Raw genomic sequence first — 20,121 nt, forward strand, 5'->3', positions numbered from 1 at the left:
TAAAATAAAACTAAAACAGGGTTTGGTAAACCATGGCCCACAGGCCAAATCTGGTTGACCACCTGTTCTGTACCTATGAGCTAAGAATGGTTTTTACATTTTTTAATGGTGGGGATAAAATTAAAAGAAGAAGAATACTTCATGATGTATGAAAATTATATGAAGTTCAAATTTCACTACTCATAAGCGAAGTTTTATTGGAACACAGCCACACACACACAAACCAAAAAATCAAAATAAAAACCAGTGCTTATTTTTATGGTATTATAGAGGGAGAAAGAAGATATAAAAGATTGGTGAATGCTTAAATTGAGCCTAGGTCATACTTTGAAATTTCCTGGTTAGTAAAGTTTCTAATCTTTTGTCTTCATCAAAAGAAAGTTTGGGGCACCTGATTGGCTCAGTTAGTTAAGCATCTCCCTTAGGCTCAGGTCATGATCCTGGGTTCCTGGGATCAAGTCCCGCATCAGGCTCCCTGCTCAGTGGGGAGTCTGCTTCTCTCTCCGCCCCTCCCCCTGCTCATGCTTTCTCTCTCTCTCTCCTTCAAATAAATATTTTTTAAAAAGAAAGAAAGTTGGAATGTTACTTATACATTGTTTTGTCTCAGTGAAGTTTCAGGTTAGTTACAGCTTAAGCATAGGTTTTTGTTTGTTTTTATAATTATTTTTTTTAAGATTTACCTTACAGAGAGAAAGACAGCCAGTGAGAGAGGGAACACAATCAGGGGGAGTGGGAGAGGAAGAAGCAGGCTCCCCTGAGCTGAAGGCAGACGCTTAACGACTGAGCCATCCAGGCGCCCCTAAGCATAGGTTTAAACTAAATTTTTTTTGAGCCCATCAATGAATATCATACTTTGATTTTTATAAGAGGTTCAGTCTAGAACAGGGGTTGGCAGACTGTTGAGTGGGCCAGATCCAGCCTGCCTGGATGTTTTAGTATAGCCTATGAATTAAGAATGATTTTATATCTTTTAAATGGTTAAAAAAAAATTGAAAGAACAGTATTTTGTGACATGTGAAAATGATATGACACTGAAGGTTTTGTGTCAGTAAATAGCTATTGGAGCACAGCCATGCTCATTCATTTATTGTATATGGCTGCTTTCCCACAAAAATGTCGGAGTTGAGTAGTTCTGACAGAGACTACATGCCTGCGAAGCCTGAAATATTTACTTTCTTGGTCTTTATAGAAAATTTGCCTATGCTTGCTCTAGAACACTGATGAAAAATATATTGAGTGTCTAATTTGCAAGATTGCTTATGTACAGTTTTAAAATATGTTAAATTTTCAGGAAGGCATGGCCCATCCGTGTTTCGTGCCTTTTAGAGTGGCTTGGTAAGAAGCTCACTGTACCCCAATGTAGCATTAGTGATGAATCTCACAGTTATGTTAGATTAATTACTTCTATTTTATTATAAACTTTTAAGAAAGGAGCTTACGCTTTCAGGCTGTTTGTCAGTCAGAAGATAGAATTTAATGTAAGGAATTGGTTGAAAGGGCTGCTGGAGAACTGAGAAAATGAAAAGGGAATGCTGAAGGTAACAACAACAGAAAGGCAGGAAGTAGCTGCCTATCCTAAGGCTGGAGGGAAAAGGGAAGAAGGTGTGGTTCTCAGAAGCTTGGAGTAGGTAGGGCACCAGGAGCTGAGACCTCTGAGGAAGGGGTACCTGACAACTGGTGCTGGCATCGGAGGGGTTGCAGTCAGGCTGGTCTGGGACTGTGGGGAGAAAGGTAGAAACTGGAATCAACGCCAGGGTGAAATGTATTGGTGGGTCAGTACGTGTAGGAACTGTGACCAACAGGAAGGAGCATACTCCCCTCTTACTCTTCCAGCCTTGCAGTCTTCCTCTAGCACATGCTATTTGTGCCAGAGGAAAAATGTAGTTTACAGGGTCCTAATCATACTGTCACAAACAAGTGTGTACCAAGTGTGTGCTAGGAGCTCAAAGAAGATATCTTAATAAAGGACAGGTGATCTAAACATATCAAAACATTTCTGCAAGGGGCGCCTAGGTGGCTCAGATGGTTAAGCGTCTGCCTTTGATTCAGGTCATGATCTCCAGGTCCTGGGATCGAGCCCCACATTAGGCTCCCTGCTCTGCAGGGAGTCTGCTTCTCCCTCTCCCTCTGCCTCTCCCCACTGCTCCTCCTCTCTCTCTCTGTATCTCTCTGTCTCAAATGAATAAATAAAATCTTTAAAAAAAAAAAAAAAAAGGAAGAAACATTTCTCCAGGCTCCAGGTAAGATATGATTCTAGTGTATTTTCAGGAATCTGGGAAGGTATAAAAGAAATCCAGAGGGAAGAATTTTGGATGAGCATTGTGCTGTTATCTGGAGCTTTTTTTTTTTTTTTTTTCTTTTTAGGTCATGATGTCTATTTATTCCCCACACGTTGCATTCTTTTTTTAAAACAGGGTTTTTTTTGTATTTTTTTTTTTAATTTGAGAGAAAGAAGTGAGCGGGAGAGAGAGAGCATGAGTGGGGGTAGGAGCCGAGGGACAGGGAGAAGCAGATTCCTTGCTGAACAGGGAGCCTGACGAGGGACTTGATCCTGGAACTCTGGGATCATGAGCTGAGCCGAAGGCAGATGCTTAACAGACTGAGCCACCCAGGCGCCCGAAACATTTCATTCTTTTGGAGGAATTGTTTTAAGGTGAAATCCTGGCTTTTTGTTTACCTTGATCTGTTGGGTAGGATAGGAGTAAAAGACTGAGAAATGAAGAATATCTGAACTTTGTTAGATAGCAGTAAAACCCCAAAATATAAAAAGTGGGGACTTTCTGTGTATGTTTCAATTTTGGATTGTCTGCTATCTAACTGGAGAAAAATAAATCTAGTTATCAATTATTTAGGAAATACGGGGTTCCAAAATAGTATAAAACCAATTTGTACATCTTCTTGTTAGTGTTTCTCAAACTAACTGTTAGTGTGTCATGGATTGGTATATTTTAAATATATATTAAAGGGCGCCTGGGTAGCTCAATCAGTTAAGCATCTGCCTTCGGCTCAGGTCTGGGATTGAGCCCCAGGTCTTGCTCCGTAGGGAGATTGCTTCTGCCTCTCCCTCTGCCTGCTGCTCCCACTGCTTGTGTGCTCTCTCTCTCTCAAATAAATAAAATCTTAAAAAAAAAAAAACCCAAAACCATACACTAAAAATGAAGTCCTAGAAAAATGAAGTGAAAAAACATATTTTTAAAGATTTTATTTATTTGCTTATTTGAAAGAGAGAGAGAATACAAGCAGGGGAGCAGCAGGCAGAGGGAGAAGCAGGCTTCCCACCGAGCCAGGAGCCCAATGTGGGGCTCAGTCCCAGGACTCTGGGGTCATGACCTGACCTGAAGGCAGACACTTAACTGACTGAGCCACCCAGGCACCCCTGAAGTGAAAAATTAAGACATTCAGAATCCAGCACCACTGGTTGAACAGTTACGTATCTTCATTGTGGTGGTGGTTACGTGAATCTATGTATGGAATAATTTTGCATAGAACTACATGCACACACAAATGAATATGTATGCAGTTTGAGAAGAATGGTGAAAAGTGAATTAGGTCTAGTCTGGTTAACAGTAATGTATCAATGTGAATTTCCTGGTTTTGATATTGGACTCCAGCTACCTAAGATGTCACAGGGGGAGGGGGGCCGGGTGAAGTGTACAGAGACTCTTTGTACTATTTTTGCAACTTCCTGTCAATTTGTAATTATTTCAAAATAAAAAGCTTAAAAAAGTATAAGCCTACTGATCACTGGTCAAGGTCAGATTGCTGTAAAAGTTTGCAAACTCTAGTCTCAATTTCTGTACTTGGTAACAAACTTAGCCAGTTGGCACTGGCCAAAAGACTACAGTTAAGTGTTAACTCCCTTTTCCTTCTGCAGCTACTCTGTATTTTTACCATGCTCTTCAATCTTTATCTTTCATCTTCTACCTCTACTTCTCTACTCATTTGTTCAAAATTATTTACTGTGCACCTTTTTAGTGCTAAGACCCAGGGATATGAAAATGAGCAAGGTCCTTACTATTTATGCTTATTTTCTAAAAGTGGAGACTTTTTAAAATTGAGGTATAATTGATATGCAATATCTTATTGGTTTCAGGTGTATTTCATAGTGATTCATATTTTTATACATTATGAGTAAAGACCGTTGCTAATGAAAGAATCTTACAAATATGTAATTCAAATTGCTAACAGTTTCCATTTATTGAGTACTAACCATGTGCCAGGTACTATATGGAGAATTTTAAATAGATGTTCTCCTTTGAGCCTCTCTTTTAAGTAAATATAGTACTACTATTTCAGTTTTATAGATAAACTCTTTGGCCACCTTTTCTCTTAGTAAGTGTTAAAAAGTACTGGAGTTGGTATTCAAATCCGGGTTGACTGACTTTCAGAGTTTTGCTTTAACCTCTTAGACTGTTAATGCCTCCCCATCTGGTATTTTGAAAACACATAATGGAGGAGAAAAAGAATTGGGACATACCTTCTGGTAGGAAGGCACTAGAAAGGCCCTAGAGTGGAAAACTGATGCTGAACTATATAGGTCTTTTTCTTTTCTTTTCTTCTTTTTTTTTTTTTAATAATTTTTATTTTGTTATATTAGTCACCATACAGTACATCCCCAGTTTTTGATGCAATGTTCCATGATTCATTATTTGCGTATAACACCCAGTACACCATGCAATATGTGCCCTCCTTAATACCCATCACTGGCCTGTCCCAATCCCCCACCCCTCTGATTTTTTTTTTTTTAGGTTTTATTTATTTATTTGAAAGAGAGTGAGCAAGCAAGCGGGGAGAGTAGCAGAGGGGGAGGGAGAGGGACAAGCAGACTCTGCGCTGACCATAGAGCCCATGTGGGTTTCCATCACAGTACCCTGAGATCATGACCTGAGCCAAAACCAAGAGTCGGATGCTCAATGGACTGAGCCGCCCAGGCATTCCTACATCTTTTTCATCATACGGTTATATCAGATTCCCGCTCCAGCTTTTTATTGATTACCTGTTGCATTGTGTCAGGGGGTACGTATCAGGTAGTCTTATTTTGGTGATAGCAAAATTAGCCAGTGGATTATGGTATAGTCATCCTGATCCATCTGTTACAAAGTTCTCCATCAACCTTTCACCTACTTGTTTTAGCTGCCATTGATGATTGTTGAATTTATTAGATAGAATGCTACTGATTGTGCTGAAATACAGTTCTATGAGAAAGATAGGAAAAATACTGAGTTCTTTTCCTTTGTTAATTTTCAGATAACTAGTGTGTGTCCTGTTGGCAGTCTAACCTCCAAAGTTGATCAGTGGGGACTTACTTTTTTTTTATGAGTTTATATATTTGTTGTACTTCAATACATTGCACTCATTTTTTGTTCTTAGTGTTGCTCAGATTGCCTCATTTTTGTCCAGTGGAAGTCTTTTCAGATTGGCTTCTCTGACCTTTTGCATGATCCTGGTAATCTTTGATAACTTCCTTGGCCTTAGCTCATTTATATACTTTTTATCTCAGTCCCAGAGTCAACCATATCTTTTGTGAGCCTTGGTTCCTTTTAGTGAAAATGGTATTTAGAGACCATAGTCTAGATACTAGTCATGTTACTTTTGGCTACTGGGCTGTCAGTGCTTAGGTCTTTTCATTGGACAGTTAAGATACATGTATTTTTTAGAAGAAAAAAAAACTTAAGTCCGTATGGATTTTTCCAAGTCATATTTAAGAGTTTTTATTTTAAAACTTCTATCATTTTTATGTTGGAAATCTTAGTTTCTAATGACATTAATGGAATAACTTATTTGCTGTATCTATTTATATATGATAGTTTTGGTAGTATTAGCAGTATTATTATAACAGTGAGACTACTAACAGTTTAGGGGCGCCTGGGTGGTTCAGTCATTAAGCGTCTGCCTTTGACCCAGGTCATGATCCCAGGGTCCTGGGATCGAGCCCCACGTTGGGCTCCCTGCTCGGCAGGGAGCCTTCTTCTCCCTCTCCCGCTTCCCCTGCTGTGTGTTTTTTTTTCTCTCTCTCTCTCTCACTCTCTCACTGTCTCTCGCTGTCTCTCTCTGTCAAATAAATAAAATCTTAAAAAAAAAAAAAGGACTACTAACAGTTTAAGATTTGTTTTTTTACCCTCAGGATATATTTCAGTAAGGTGTTTGTAGTCAAAATAGTTTAGTTTAGCTTTTCTTTGTGTTTATGACAATCACCAATTTGGTATAGTTTTTTATAATTTGAGTTTCTAGAAAAATTTTTTTAAGATTTTTTAAATTTATTATTTATTCGACAGAGATAGAGACAGCAGCGAGAGAGGGAACACATGCAGGGGGAGTGGGAGAGGAAGAAGCAGGCTCATAGCGGAGGAGCCTGATGTGGGGCTTGATCCCATAACGCCAGGATCACGCCCTGAGCCGAAGGCAGACGCTTAACCGCTGTGCCACCCAGGCGCCCCTAGAAATTTTTTTTTTTTAATTTTCTCGTTTTTAAAAAATGCAAGGTTTTATATATTTCCAGAGTTACTACAATAAAAGAATAATGTTCAAAGAGGAATAACTTTCATCCCTGTTCTCCTTTCACCATTTCCTTTAATACGTAATCATTATGTTTAATTTTGTTGAGTCTTTGATTTTCCATTTTGAAAATAGAAGCATATAAAACATACTGTTTGTGTCTTGCTGTTTCATTTAACAATATATTCTGAATATCATACCAGAGCAGTATACAGAGCTCTTCATCATTGCTTTGTCCTGCTATATACTGCTTCATTGAATAGGTGTACAAGAGTTATTCAGCCACTCTTTTGATGAACATTTAGGCCAGTTCCAGTCTTTTGCTATCGCATGGATAACCTTTGCATTTTATTTTAATCTTCATTTTCCATGCATGAAATGGTGAGGGGTGGTGTATTCAGTGCTTTGTAATTGACAATGATCTTACATTAGCATTGGCTTTGCCTTGTAAGAATAAGTGTTTTGGGATTTGTTTTGAGACATGGGTATCTTTGTCATACTTGTGTTTGTATTAGTTGACTTGACACCTTTCTCTTTCACACCTCGAACATTAATTTGCTATTTTTGGGAAAATGCTTAAACTTCATAACAATCAGAAAATAAATGATGGCTGTTTTATTGTGTTTAAGCTGTTGTTCCTGAAGAAAACTGAGTTTCTCTCTAACTTTTTTTTAAACAGAGTTTCATTCCTTTTGTGTGTTTTGATTTTGGTCTGGAGGTAATTCTAAGATCTTTCTGAGTTGCTGTATTCATTGTGTTATCAAAATAAAATCCAGCCCATGTAGATTTTTTTAATAGTATTAACAAGAAAAAAACTTGCTTGTGAAACATGAAAGAATGAAATTATTTTCAGAAGCATTTTTAATATTAACACCAAAGAAAGCAGGTATTTATGGAAGAGAAAGATCCTGAATTATTATCTTTGTGTATAAAAAGAGAAACGTCTTCTGTCTCATGTGTGTAGGTTTAATCACATCATATGTTTTACTTTCATTGTTTTAATTTTGAAGGTGGGTTTTATTTTTTATTTTTATTTTTATTTTTTTCAAAGATTTTATTTATTTATTTAACAGAGATAGAGACAGCCAGCGAGAGAGGGAACACAAGCAGGGGGAGTGGGAGAGGAAGAAGCAGGCTCATAGCGGAGGAGCCTGATGTGGGGCTCGATCCCAGAACGCTGGGATCACGCCCTGAGCCGAAGGCAGGCGCTTAACCGCTGTGCCACCCAGGCGCCCCTGAAGGTGGGTTTTAAAGAGCTAATTTGCATCAGAGTCCGTAACCACATGAAGGAACTGACCACCATCTGTGGAACTGACCCCCATCTGTTTTCACATTTCTGTTTAATGTGGTTAAGCAAAAGTAGGACTAGAAGGCTGGCATTAAGTATTCAGTCTGGTAAAATACAGGATAGGTACAGCTTTTTAAACATTCACTGCTTTATATCCTATAGTCTGTTTATAGTAAGCCATCTCCCTCAGACTCTTGGTATTCCACACTGCTTCCAGTAGAGTATTTCTTCATAGAAGAATCTAGTCTGAAGTTGGGGGGAAACCCCCAAAACCTAGTGATTTCTTGCATTCAGTTTGGGAGTTTCTTTAGACACACGATCATCAGGACCGTTACTTTTTATTTCATGATACAGCCCCTTCTGTTGCTAGGCAGATAATTTACTAGTACACTGGATCAAAATATGTTTCTCTGAAACTTTTTGCCCTTTGCTCCCAGTTCTGTGTAATAGCTAATAAATATTTGATTTAAAGAGCAAGGGCTCTGCAATCAAAAAGCCTGGATACTTGGCTTTGTCACTTTGCTAGCTATGATGTTAAGTTTCTTCATTTGCAAAATGGGAATACAAATAGTATACCCTTCATAGGTTTAAGGGTTGCAGATGAACTAGATGTATGTAAAGCATTTAACCTAGTATCCCCAAAATATTCTGTTAGCTGCTGATAGTGGTGATGGTGGCCTAGTAATGGGAACTATAAGACAGTAAGTAGTACAATGTGACCAGCTCACTAAGAACTTATCCTCAGCTCTTTCTGTTGTGATTCATTGGCTGGTACTAAAATTGAATTTCAGCATTTACACATTTCTGTCTTTTGAAGATTATTTGGTAATGGGTATCCCCCTCCCACATCTACCCAATGAGGAGAATAAAACAAGTAATTTAAGAGATTTTAAAAATAGTGAAACTCATTTGTATATAATAGGCCCTAAAATGTTCAAATTAGATCACCACACATCCTAATTTATGGGTTTTGGAAAAAGCAGATTGCTTGAAGGGGAGAACATAATTCACATTATGCAGGTGTTCTGCAGACCAGTTTGGAAGACAAATTTAGAAACATTTCAGGTAAATATGTAATTCTTTTAACATTTGGATGATATTCTTACCTTTCCTCACTGACTGTGGAACTCTACAAGGATACATTTGAGATCATCTGTGTTTGTTTACAAAGTGATTGCTTGTTTAAAGAAAATAAGTTAATAGCTTTACTAACTATCATATGTAGACACTATATTAAAGTTTCAACTTGGGTATGAGAATGGTTGATGGGTATGACACTGGGGGAGAGAGCAGTTATTTTGATCTATACATATCAGAGATAGTGTTTGATCAGATTATTTCCTCTGAAAATATTCTTGCCGGTAATTTTAATAACATTTCATTAATTTTTTTTCTAGATTTAATCTGTATATATGAGCCTCTGTCAGGAGCTCTCTGTATGTTTGAGGTACTATGCTAGTTGAAGATGTGGACTTAAAGCAAGTGAGAAATAGTGCTTCTGTTTATCAGGTCCATTGGCACTGGTTCAGGTTAGCGTATTCATCCCAAAGTGCTTTGCCTAAAGTTTCCAGGTCTTTCATAAAAAGCAGGGTGGTATTCATGGCTTTACTGTCTACATAAATCACATATATTTCTCGTGGATGTTTTAATTCACTTGTCCTCTTGGGTCCTATGTTTTGGATGAGAGAGTATGGCAGATGTTATAAGTTTATTTATGGCCTGTATGGCTTGTTTTTTCCTACAGGTCACTTTTTAGGTGTTTCCTTCTTTTCCTTTGAGAATTGCTTGAAATGAGAAAGTTAAAACATGGTACTATTGTTAAGGAATATTTTTGATTCAAAAAGTAATGAGAATTTATGCCAGGAATGGGAATGGTCAACCCAGGGAGATTACACAATAAGGGCAAGATGTTGCCTTTGTGTCTTTGTAATTTAAACCTTAGTTGGGAAGGCAGAAACAGTAAATAGAAGTCACGGTTGTATGTGATTGTCGCTCTGCAAAGTACATGGTGTAGGGGTTGAGTTTAGTAGTAGTGTCTGGAGTGGTAAGGAAAGGGATAGCAAGAGGCAGTTCAGTACTGAGTACATACCAGGTAATTGCAAAGTAAATGAAAGTGAGACCAAAGTGGCTGAGGGGATTAAGATGGGTTTGCGGTGAGTGATATATGTGTATGGAGGCTGGGAGAGAGGGAAAAGGATGGTAGAGTGAAAGAGCAGTATGAAAAATTACTTGAAGTCGAGATTGATCTATGTTCGAATTTGGAGGAGACCATCTTAACCATTAAAATTCCTTCTGGGGATTAGTGTAAAGCAAGCTTAGCTAGATAGAAAAGTGGGAATGATGCTGTCAGATATTTACTGAGTACTTCCTATGTTCTGAGTAGGGTTTTTGGCATTTAAATGCCACTGTCGGGGTGCCTGGGGGGCTCAGTCAGTTAAGTGTCTGCCTTTGGCTCAGGTCATGATCCCCGGGGTCCTGCGATGGAGCCCCGCATCGGGCTCCCTGCTCAGCTGGGAGTCTGTTCCTCCCTCTCCCTCTCCCTCTGCCTCCCCCCCTCCCCGACTCATGCTCTCTCTCTGATGCGCTCTCTCTCAAATAAATAAAAATTTTAAATAAATAAATAAATAAATAAATAAATAAATAAATAAATAAAATGCTGCTGTCAGTAAGATAAACCAAGCTCCTGCCCCAGAGGAGCTTGTTTCTGGTGGAAGGAAGCAGGCACTACATTAAAAGAAAAGAGGAACCCTTGGGTGGCTCAGTCGGTTAAGCACTGCCTTCGACTCAGTTCATGATCCCAGGATTCTGGGATTGAGTCCCGCATCAGGCTCCTTGCTCCACGGGGAGCCTACTTCTCCCTCTGCCTGCTCTGCCTACTGCTCCCCCTGCTTGTGCTCTCTTCTCTGACAGATAAATAAAATCTTAAAAGAAAAAAATCCCATATTGATAAATACTAGGAATAAAATAAGAAATAAAATGCGGTAGAGTGATGGGGGAATCTTGGAGATAACATTTGAGCTGTCATCCTGTTATTGAGAAGGAGCAGTCCATTGACGATCTAGGGGAATGGTATTCTAAGAAAGCACCTTCAGGTGAAAAGGCCAGAAATTAGTTTGGAATGTTTGAGGTAACAGAGAGAGGGATTATGTGGCTAGAACCTAGGGAATGAGGAGGATTGTGAAAAGAGGTAAGGTCAGAAAGAGAGTAAGCACGTATGTGTCATGATTTGATTTATGCTTTTGAAAGGTCATCTGGCTGTTAATGTAAATTTATGTATGTAATAATCATTTTAATTGGCGTGTACACGTATGGAATAATCACCATTAGCTCCATTTTGACCATGTTACATTTAAGAAATGTATGAGATATTCAAGTAGAGATGTCTAGTGAGCACTTGGGTAAATAAGTGCAGAGTGGTTGGATTTGGAGATGGGGGAGTCACCAGTCTATAGATGATACTAAAAGCCATGAATCTGGATGAGACGAAGTTAGAGGGAAAAGAGTAGATGGAGAAGAGAAGAAGGCCAAAGAGGGATCAAGTTTTGGGGTACTTCAACTTGAAGACGTCTGGTAGAGTAGGAAGAGCCAACAAATAAGATTAGGGAGGGAATAGCCGGTGAGGGTAGGAGGAAAACAGAAAAATGTGTTCTCCAAAAAGAAACTGACCATTGGCTTTTAAGATGTTGGTCCCTAATGACAACCCCGCCTCTGCCCCTGCCTTTTTTTTTTTTTAAGGTAAGGTATCTTTATTTCTATTTTTATTATTTTTTAAAGATTTTATTTATTTATTTGACAGAGAGACAGCAAGAGAGGGAACACAAGCAGGGGGAGTGGGAGAGGGAGAAGCAGGCTTCCCGCTGAGCAGGAAGCCGATGCGGGGCTGGATCCCAGGACCCTGGGATCATGACCTGAGCCGAAGGCAGACGCTTTACGACTGAGCCACCCAGGTGCCCTGAGGTAAGGTATCTTTAAAGCTGTTTCACTAATGAGAATGAAGAAAAAAAGAAACAGACACTGATGATAGAGAAAGGAAAGAAATAGGAAATGGAAGGCAAAGGGATGGGGCACTGAGTAAAGTGATGGGATCTTCAATTGAGAGTGGTCAGGGTGATGGTAGTGATGGAAATTTGGGGCAGGGAGATGTGTGAAACAGGCATCTAGTAGAGTAAGAAAGGGAATGGAGTAGCACAAGTCATAGAGTGTGTAAATGGTAGAGACAGGCAGGGTTTCAGCCTAGGAGTGATCCAAGTTTGATCTCTTTGCTGTGTTACATTGCCATCCTAATGTAATAAATACTAAAGAAGGTGTGTTTTCATGAGGGACAGTCAGGAGAGTGAGATGAGGTTGAACTTAAAAAAGGAAGATTAAAAAGCCCCTCATTAGCCTTCTCAGTTATGGTGATTATTACTTATTACCTTGTACTATAGTTATTTGGTATACTTCTATGCCATATTATTTCAAGTAAAGGATGAAATTCTGTGAACTTGACGTCTTGCCCTAACAGAGCTAACACCGCCTTCAGAAGGATAGATCCTTAAATAATTGTTGAACAAATAGTCTTGTGATTGATATGAGTTCTGATATTTGTAGTTAATAGTGTTGCCTTTCTAAAATAAGTCATTGGGCAATCCATCAGTGTGGTTGTGTGCTGTTGAAAAGCATGTTGTGATGTAGTCTCTTACCTAACTTATGGTAGTTAGCGAGGACATCGACTTCTTACAAAAACCTTGGCCTACAGAAGGATTAATACAGTTTGCAAATGTGTATGACCATAGGTCAAGCTGTGAACTAGGTAGTTTTGATCTTTTATAATAAAAGTTTTACTTATGTAGACTTTTTCCCTGATGTACTACTTTTCCATATCATTGAATATCTGAGGCATTTAAAGTTTTAAGTGTATGACACTGTAAGTGCCTAAAAGTGTCAAAACATGCATGACTTCAGTGCATTCATTCTGACTTTTTTTCCACACAGATGTTTTCGTTTGTACTTGTTGAAGAGCAGGTCACAGATGTAGAAACCTAAAATGGAAACATGGAGGGGGGGTAGAAGGAGAGTGACTGAAGCTACAAAATTCCATTTCTTTCCTAATGATAAACATAACCACTTAAGTACTTGAGAAGGGCTCTCTGCCAGTATTTCTCTGTGACCCTTCCTTGGGACTGGATACACACAGCAACTTACCTTTCTTCCAGACAGGTCAGACTACTACTTGAGTGTACCTCTGGGCAAGGATATGTTAATAAGCAGTGTTGGGAAATACTGTTCAGGTTATCATTGGTGGCTTCCTTTTGTTATCAACAGTTCCCTTGTCTTATCTCTTGAGTTTTCAGCTCTTCACAATACCCTGTGTTCACAATTTCAGTCTAGTATAGGGTCTAGTTTTTATGTAACTTATTCTCATCCCTGCCTTCCAGAATATGAATTTGGAAAATTTAGAGGTAGTGTTTCTCTCTAGCTGAGGCTCTAGGATCTCTGAGTCCACATAGCCTTTTTCTTAACAAATTCGTAAGGGGTGGAGATTTTGTGAGGGTATTTACAAGTTTTTCGTGTTTGATTATCTTAAGTTGAAAAAACAATTTTTAGCTTTGAAATAATTTCAGACTTACAGAATGGCCAAAAATAATATAGAGATTTTCTGTATACCTACTTCACGCCAACGTGAACATTTTAACATGTCATACTTCTACGCACACACGTACATGCGCACATTACTTATTTTTCTGAAATGTTTGATAGTTACAGTCATGATGCCTTTTTATCCCCGTATCCTCCAGTGTGTATTTTCTAAAAACAAAGGCATTCTCTTATATAATCACTGTAGTTACCAATTTTGAGAAATTAACATTGATAAAATACTGCTTTCTAACCCACACACCTTAAAAATTATTTTGACCAGTTTGAAGTTTTAAAATTGATTTCACTTGAAAACTACCATATTTCAGTGGTAATTTTCAAGTAAAATAAATTTTAATATACTAATTTTAGAATCTTAAGTCAGTATTCTTAAATTGAGATCTAGCTTCGATATCTGACAATTTTTTGTCTCTTTAAAAAAGGCCCATATATCACTGAAATGTGAGGAACACTGACCTTGAGCATTTGAGGAATCTATGAGTTTTAGTAAGAAATCTTTATAAAGATTCTCCCACCTCATCTTTAAAGTCTTATTAAAATCAAGTTAAAGTAATAAATGCTGTGTCTGATTTGTGGTTCAGGAGATTCAGTGAACTGAAGGCCTGGAATGAGACCTTCTAGAACCTCACTTTTAGCTTTACATCTAGGATAGGAATTCTCTCTCATTTGAGGTAAGTTCTCATCCAGATTCTTCTTAAACATTTCTGATGACAAGGAAACTTCAGTGCCCCATACAGTGACACATTTCAGTTGCAGATGCCTCACATCTGACTTCTATAAATCAGTAAGAAAGACCAACAACTCAGATGATTGGCAGAGGACCTGAAAAGCACTTTCCAGCAAAAAGAAAATACCAATGACTTTATAAATATGAAAAGCTATTATGATGGTAGAACTATAAATGAAGCTCCGTGTATAGATAGATAGATAGATAGATGATGATATATAAGACTTTAAATGGAGGTATAGAAAGGTATGTTTCCGGGGCGCCTGGGTAGCGCAGTCGTTAAAGCGTCTGCCTTCGGCTCAGGGCGTGATCCTGGCGATCCGGGATCGAGTCCCACGTCAGGCTCTTCCGCTGTGAGCCTGCTTCTTCCTCTCCCACTCCCCCTGCTGTGTTCCCTTTCTCGCTGGCTGTCTCTCTGTCACATAAATAAATAAAATCTTTAAAAAAAAAAAAAAAAAAAAAAAAAAAAAAAAAAGAAAGGTATGTTTCCTTTCGTGTATGTGTTTTTTCCCTAAAAAGAGATTCATATGCTCATATATGCACACAGTTTCTGGAGGGATGTACAGAACTTAACAGTAGTTGCCACCAGAGAAAGAGGTCTAATTTGAGTTGTAAATCTCTTTATATTAAATTTTCCCCCTGAGTGCGTGTATTTTTCAAATAAAGAAAATGAATTTAAAATGTTCAAACTTAAAATGAGCTAAAATCTGTCATTCTGTACTTCTGTTGGTCACAGGTCAAACTTCTGGAGTTGTGCAAAATAAGACTATTTTATCTTCTAAGTTTTCTGGTATTTTAAAATAAATCACTGTGGTTTTGTAAGTGATCTTTTTTCCAGTGTAAATAAAAATACTTCTGTTTGGGACTCCTGGGTGGCTCAGTCGGTTGAGTGTCTGCCTTGGGCTCGGGTCATGATCCCTGGGTCCTGGGATCGAGTCCTAAGTCGGGCTCCTTGCTCAGTGGGGAGCCTGCTTTTCCCTCTGCCTGCAGTACCGCTGCTTGTGCACTCTGTCTCTCTCTCTCTGACAGATAAAATCTTAAAAAAAAAAAAAAACACTTCTGTTTAACTGTATCATTTCTTGTGTGATATGGTATCTAGACTAGATTCCCTTACTATCCAACTATTTATATTTGTGAATATTCTTGATATGGCCAAATCTCTTATACCAGGTTTCCCTTTGGAAACTTTAGTTTTTGTGTCCTAACCAGAGAGATTGGGTAGTTAGTTGGTTGATTTTAATAGTCATGTCATTCATTGGTTCTTTGAACTTGCTATGACTATATCTCTTAGTTAAGTCATTTTCCATGTGTGCCCTGTGACCTAGTGGAGATTTGTCACCATGCTGACGTGGATTAATCAACATTCTTTAAATATAGTTCTTCAGCAAGCTGCAGATATTTATACTATACGTTTTTGACAGACAACAGGCTTCAGTCTTCCTGTTTTTTCTTCTGGATTAGCTTTTCAAAAGAAATAAGGCCATTCTAGCACGATCTTATGCTAGAGAATTAAATGGCTGTTTTTGCATGCCTCATTATTTTTCATGGCAGAGATGCTGGGGACTCTGTACTCCTAGCTCTGGCTTCCATATCCTTGTTCCATCAACCTTCCTTCAACATTATTTTACATTATTTACCAAAACAAAGTATTCTTTTATTAAAAAACATTTGTGGCTGATTCTTGCTGTTAATTGTGGCCTCACAATTTTGTTTCTTCAAAAAAGTCTTGTCCTCTTATTGCAGTGGCAGTCTGCTTCCATGGCCACAGCTGGGTGTTGTCATTTCCTGGAAATGTACCCCAGCTCTGGTGCTCTGACCATAATTTCCAATTCTTTCACCTTACCCTTCTGCCTCTCTTTCTGGTTTTCAGCAGATTTACTCTTCGAAGCTAGTAGTATCTTGCCTCTACCCTTCTTTCAGTTTATCACCTTCTTTCAGATTTCACTCTCTTTGTTATCTCTGGATTACTAGGTCAGTCATTTACATATTCTGGGGAATACCTTTAGTTCTCATCTCCTTGCCTTCTACCCCTCTTGTCCCACCCAACTTGGTGGAGTAACTCACCAGTTGTTTCCTTTAGTTGCTTCTAGATAGTTTAATGCTGCCAGCAAAAGTAGACTAAGTGTGCTGACAAGCTGTATTATAAATTAGTAATGTCCAACTTTGGGCAGCATCATTGAGGATTATAGCCCGCTTCCATTTCTGTTCCTAAAACTTGAATTTTGTTTAAGTATTTTGCCCTGTTCCTTCTCTCAATGTTCAAATGAGGATGTGAGAGAGAAATAGAAGCCAAAAGGACATGCTTGGCTTGTTTTAAAATTTAACTATGTCTTCACTCATCTGTATCCCCTTCTTTCAAGATCATTCCCTTCAATCTGTTGTAGTGATTCCATATTTTTTCTGTGATCTAAACACCTTGTTTGCCACCTGCTCTATTTATGATGAGGGAAGGAAGCAAGATACAGAATGGCTTGTATGGTGTGATTGCTATACTTAAAAAGGAAGATCTGTGTTTATCCCTCTCCTCCCCACCACCACCATGTACACAGAAGCAGCACTGGAAGACTCTTTACACCAAGGTGTTAATAGCAGTTGTCTCTGGATGTTGGATTGTGGACTTTTCCTTCTGCTTGTTTGTAATTTGATCTTTCTCTATCAATATGACATGCCTTTACAATGAGAACATTTTATATTGTCCCTCATGTTTTCTGTACGTGCCTATATTCTTCCTATTATAAACATTTTATTATCACGTTCTGGGAAATGTCTTGCCATCTCTGTCAAGCAGTTCTCTGATTTCTGAAATGGACCATTATTTCTTCCCCACCCCTGAATACCACATTTATAATATTTCATCAGCTTTTTGACCATGTGATGACTTTGATTATAGTTTGTCAGGATTATCCTGTTTATTTGCTTGTCCAAAGTAGAACTGCTCAGGCTTAGGAAAGAGTTCTGGTCACCTCAGTATTTCCAGCACTTCTGTGTGGATATAGATGGATACCATGCAGACAAGCATGAACGTTCTTTAAATGTACCCTGGAAAGGAGAGTACAAATATGAATGACATTCCAAATGCTTGGGTGTGTCCAGGTTCCTTTTATGTTCTTGAAAGAATTCCACGTGGTACTAATTGAAATCAAATCTAGTATGTCATAGGTTGTAAGACACAACTATCTTATGAACCACCAAGAAAGGAAAAAATGCTGCCAAACTATGATGTTATTGATGGTGTGTTGTAGAGGTGTTGTATGTGGGGAAAATACACATCACAGAATTAATGAAATACAGTTCTAAGATTGCATCTGCGAAGTTTTTAGTGGTTTTGGAGTATAACAAAGTGTTTAACCTTGACCCTGAGTCACATCTCCTCCATATGTTGCCAACTTTTTTCCCTTTGTTACTTGGTTTTTGTATGGCTACATAGGCATTGGTGAATAGACTGAATTATGATGGAGTCAGGCCTACCTTTGGAGACACGGTTTTTGTACATTTCTTTTAAGGGGAATTTAAAACATTATTGTATTCCAGTCTTGCCATATAGCCTATAGAGTGGTCTGCTTAAAATGCTAATTTGGCTGTCATAACCTAAAGCCCTTTTGTAGCTTCCCTTTCCCCAGTATGCCTTGGTGCACCGGTGTACACCAGACTTTCTGGCTTTTGAGTCCTTAGTCTCAGGACACAGCGTGGTTAGCTTTGTTAGGACATAACTTTGCGCTGAGAACCACATGCTGTGACATGGAACAGAGTGTATACCTTGTAATCAGCGAAAGGACTGTTAATGGATACCATGAAGGATTGAGAACACCTAATCCGTAAGATAAAATATATTTCTCCTCGTGAGTAACTGGCCTTTGGACCTGGCTACTGCCCCGTACTTCACCTAATTATTGACTTCTTTCTGCCTTATACTTTATACTCAGGTAATGTTGAACTGTTCAGAGTTTTCTTGCACATGTTCTATGTTTTAATCTCTGTGCCTTTGTGGAGAATCTCCCTCTGCCTAGGATCTTCCTACAGGTATATTCTTCAGAAACTACTCTTCTTTTAGGAAGGATTCTTTGCTTTCCTATTTTTCTACCAAAATGGGTTATTAAACTGAGTTATCTCCCTCTTTGCTGTTACACTGTGTATATTTCTATCCTTGTATGTATTTTATTATGTTGGAATTAACTTTTGTAACAAAATTACATTTTGTATTAACAGGACACTGTAAGCTTCTTAAGGGTAGGGACTCTGCTTTATTCACCTTTTATTTCACGGTACATGGTGCTATAGTCAATAAATATTTGCTATACTAATGTAATTGAAACTTTGAAGTAATGGACAGCCCATAATTGAATACCAGATCGAATAGGTTGTAGGTATCCTAGGCTTTAATAAAAAACAACTTTGATTTCAATTGGTTTTAAGTATTTATGATTTCTGTTTATTCTTTTGCATGCTTTCTTGGCTGGATGGCAATAGAGAAGAAGAAAATGAGGTAAGTATAATTTAACGAGTTATTTAGTAATTATTGGATTAAAAACTCAAAATTGATGGGGCGCCGGGGTGGCTTAGTTGGTTAAATATCTGACTCTTGATTTTGGCTTGGGTCGTGATCTCAGGGTTGTGAGGTCGAGCCCCGCGTCGGGCTCCAAGCTGGGCATAGACCCTGCTTAAGATTCTCTCTCCCACTCCCTGCTTTCATGTGTGCATTCTGTCTCTCTCTCAAATAAAAAAACAAAAAACCCCCACAATAACTCAAAATTTAGGTGTCTTTTTTTTTAATAGCTTTTATTTTTTAAGTAATCTCTAAACCCAACATGGGCTCAAATTCAACAGCCCTGAGACCAAGAGTGCACACTCCACTGACTGTGCCAGCCAGCACCCCTAACTATCATTTTGAATGTGAAATGAAGTAATAGTTTTTGCTGTATTTTTAGATCTATGGTAACTCATTCCAGTGAGGAACGTTTTATATCTTTTTTTTTTAAAGATTTTATTTATTTATTTGACAGAGATAGAGACAGCCAGCGAGAGAGGGAACACAAGCAGGAGGAGTGGGAGAGGAAGAAGCAGGCTCATAGCAGAAGAGCCTGATGTGGGGCTCGATCCCAGAACGCTGGGATCACGCCCTGAGCCGAAGGCAGACACTTAACCGCTGTGCCACCCAGGCGCCCCGGAACGTTTTATATCTTGAGAAAATGTTTTTTACACTTTGAAGCTTCAAAAGCTTTAGGCAAGGTAGAGGAAACTGGCAGCTCTGGAGACAGCATTTTACCTGTTTTTATGTTTTGAGCTACCATGTAAGATTTCATTTGACAAGTGGATTCTGCTTCTTTAAAGTATTTAAAGACCACTGCTCTATGATAATGCGTGAGAAAACATTTACTTTCCCACTTGAATTGTTACTGTATAATGGAAAACTGATTTCAGATTTTACCATATTGGAAGGGAAAACTGTTCTCTTAAACAGCCAGAATTGATTAAAGAACATCAATTAGAAAAATGTTGCGGATGGCCAGTGTACCATCTTTAATTTAGGCTTGAGTGTGTTGCTGTAATTTTTCTGATGTTCTCTCTACCACCTAGGTTATACCTTTAACTTCTAAAGCCCTCTATTGCCTTTGGTGGTTTGGTAAATAATGGAGGGAGAAATCTTCTTAGATGTAAACTTTGTAGTTCATACTCATACAGTAGGATTGGACGATAAATTAGCATGGCCTGAGTATGTGGGGCCCAGGCAGAGACAGTGGTAGTGTGCTAGGGTGGAGTAATTTACAGGAAGGCAGAAAAGTCTGGTCCTTGTTTGCTTACCTTATCTATAAAATAAGATGGGAAACTGCTCTATACCAGTGGTTTTCACATCTGGAAAGTCCATTGGAATTGCCTCACATGCTTATTTCCCAAAAACAGAACCAAACAGAACATACTTTCTTGCCTTACCTTAGATCTAGTGAATTGCTGTTCCTTGGAGTTTTGTCACCGATCC

The 20,121-nt window shown here is 38.5% G+C and overlaps 1 protein-coding gene across 5 annotated transcripts in view; it reads left to right on the top strand.

Moving 5' to 3' along the window:
- Positions 1 to 20,121, top strand: part of SETD2 (SET domain containing 2, histone lysine methyltransferase) — a 122,557-nt gene that overhangs the window by 11,709 nt on the left and 90,727 nt on the right. For 3 of the 5 annotated variants that reach the window (XR_006776288.2, XR_015726684.1, XM_045778343.2), the window contains exon 2: positions 18,615 to 18,630. Coding sequence is in view for 3 of the 5 variants with exons in the window: in XM_045778343.2 (XP_045634299.1) it covers positions 18,615 to 18,630 (16 nt within the window). In the remaining 2 variants the exon portion in view is untranslated. Of the gene's footprint in view, positions 1 to 11,732; positions 14,394 to 14,627; positions 18,631 to 20,121 lie in introns of those variants that run through there. The other 2 variants (XM_087867092.1, XM_087867093.1) reach the window with 2 other exon arrangements.

The sequence above is a fragment of the Ursus americanus genome, chromosome 14, assembly GCF_024610735.1.
Source record: "Ursus americanus isolate L20-20 chromosome 14, mUrsAme1.1.p, whole genome shotgun sequence".
Taxonomy (NCBI): Eukaryota; Metazoa; Chordata; class Mammalia; order Carnivora; family Ursidae; genus Ursus; species Ursus americanus.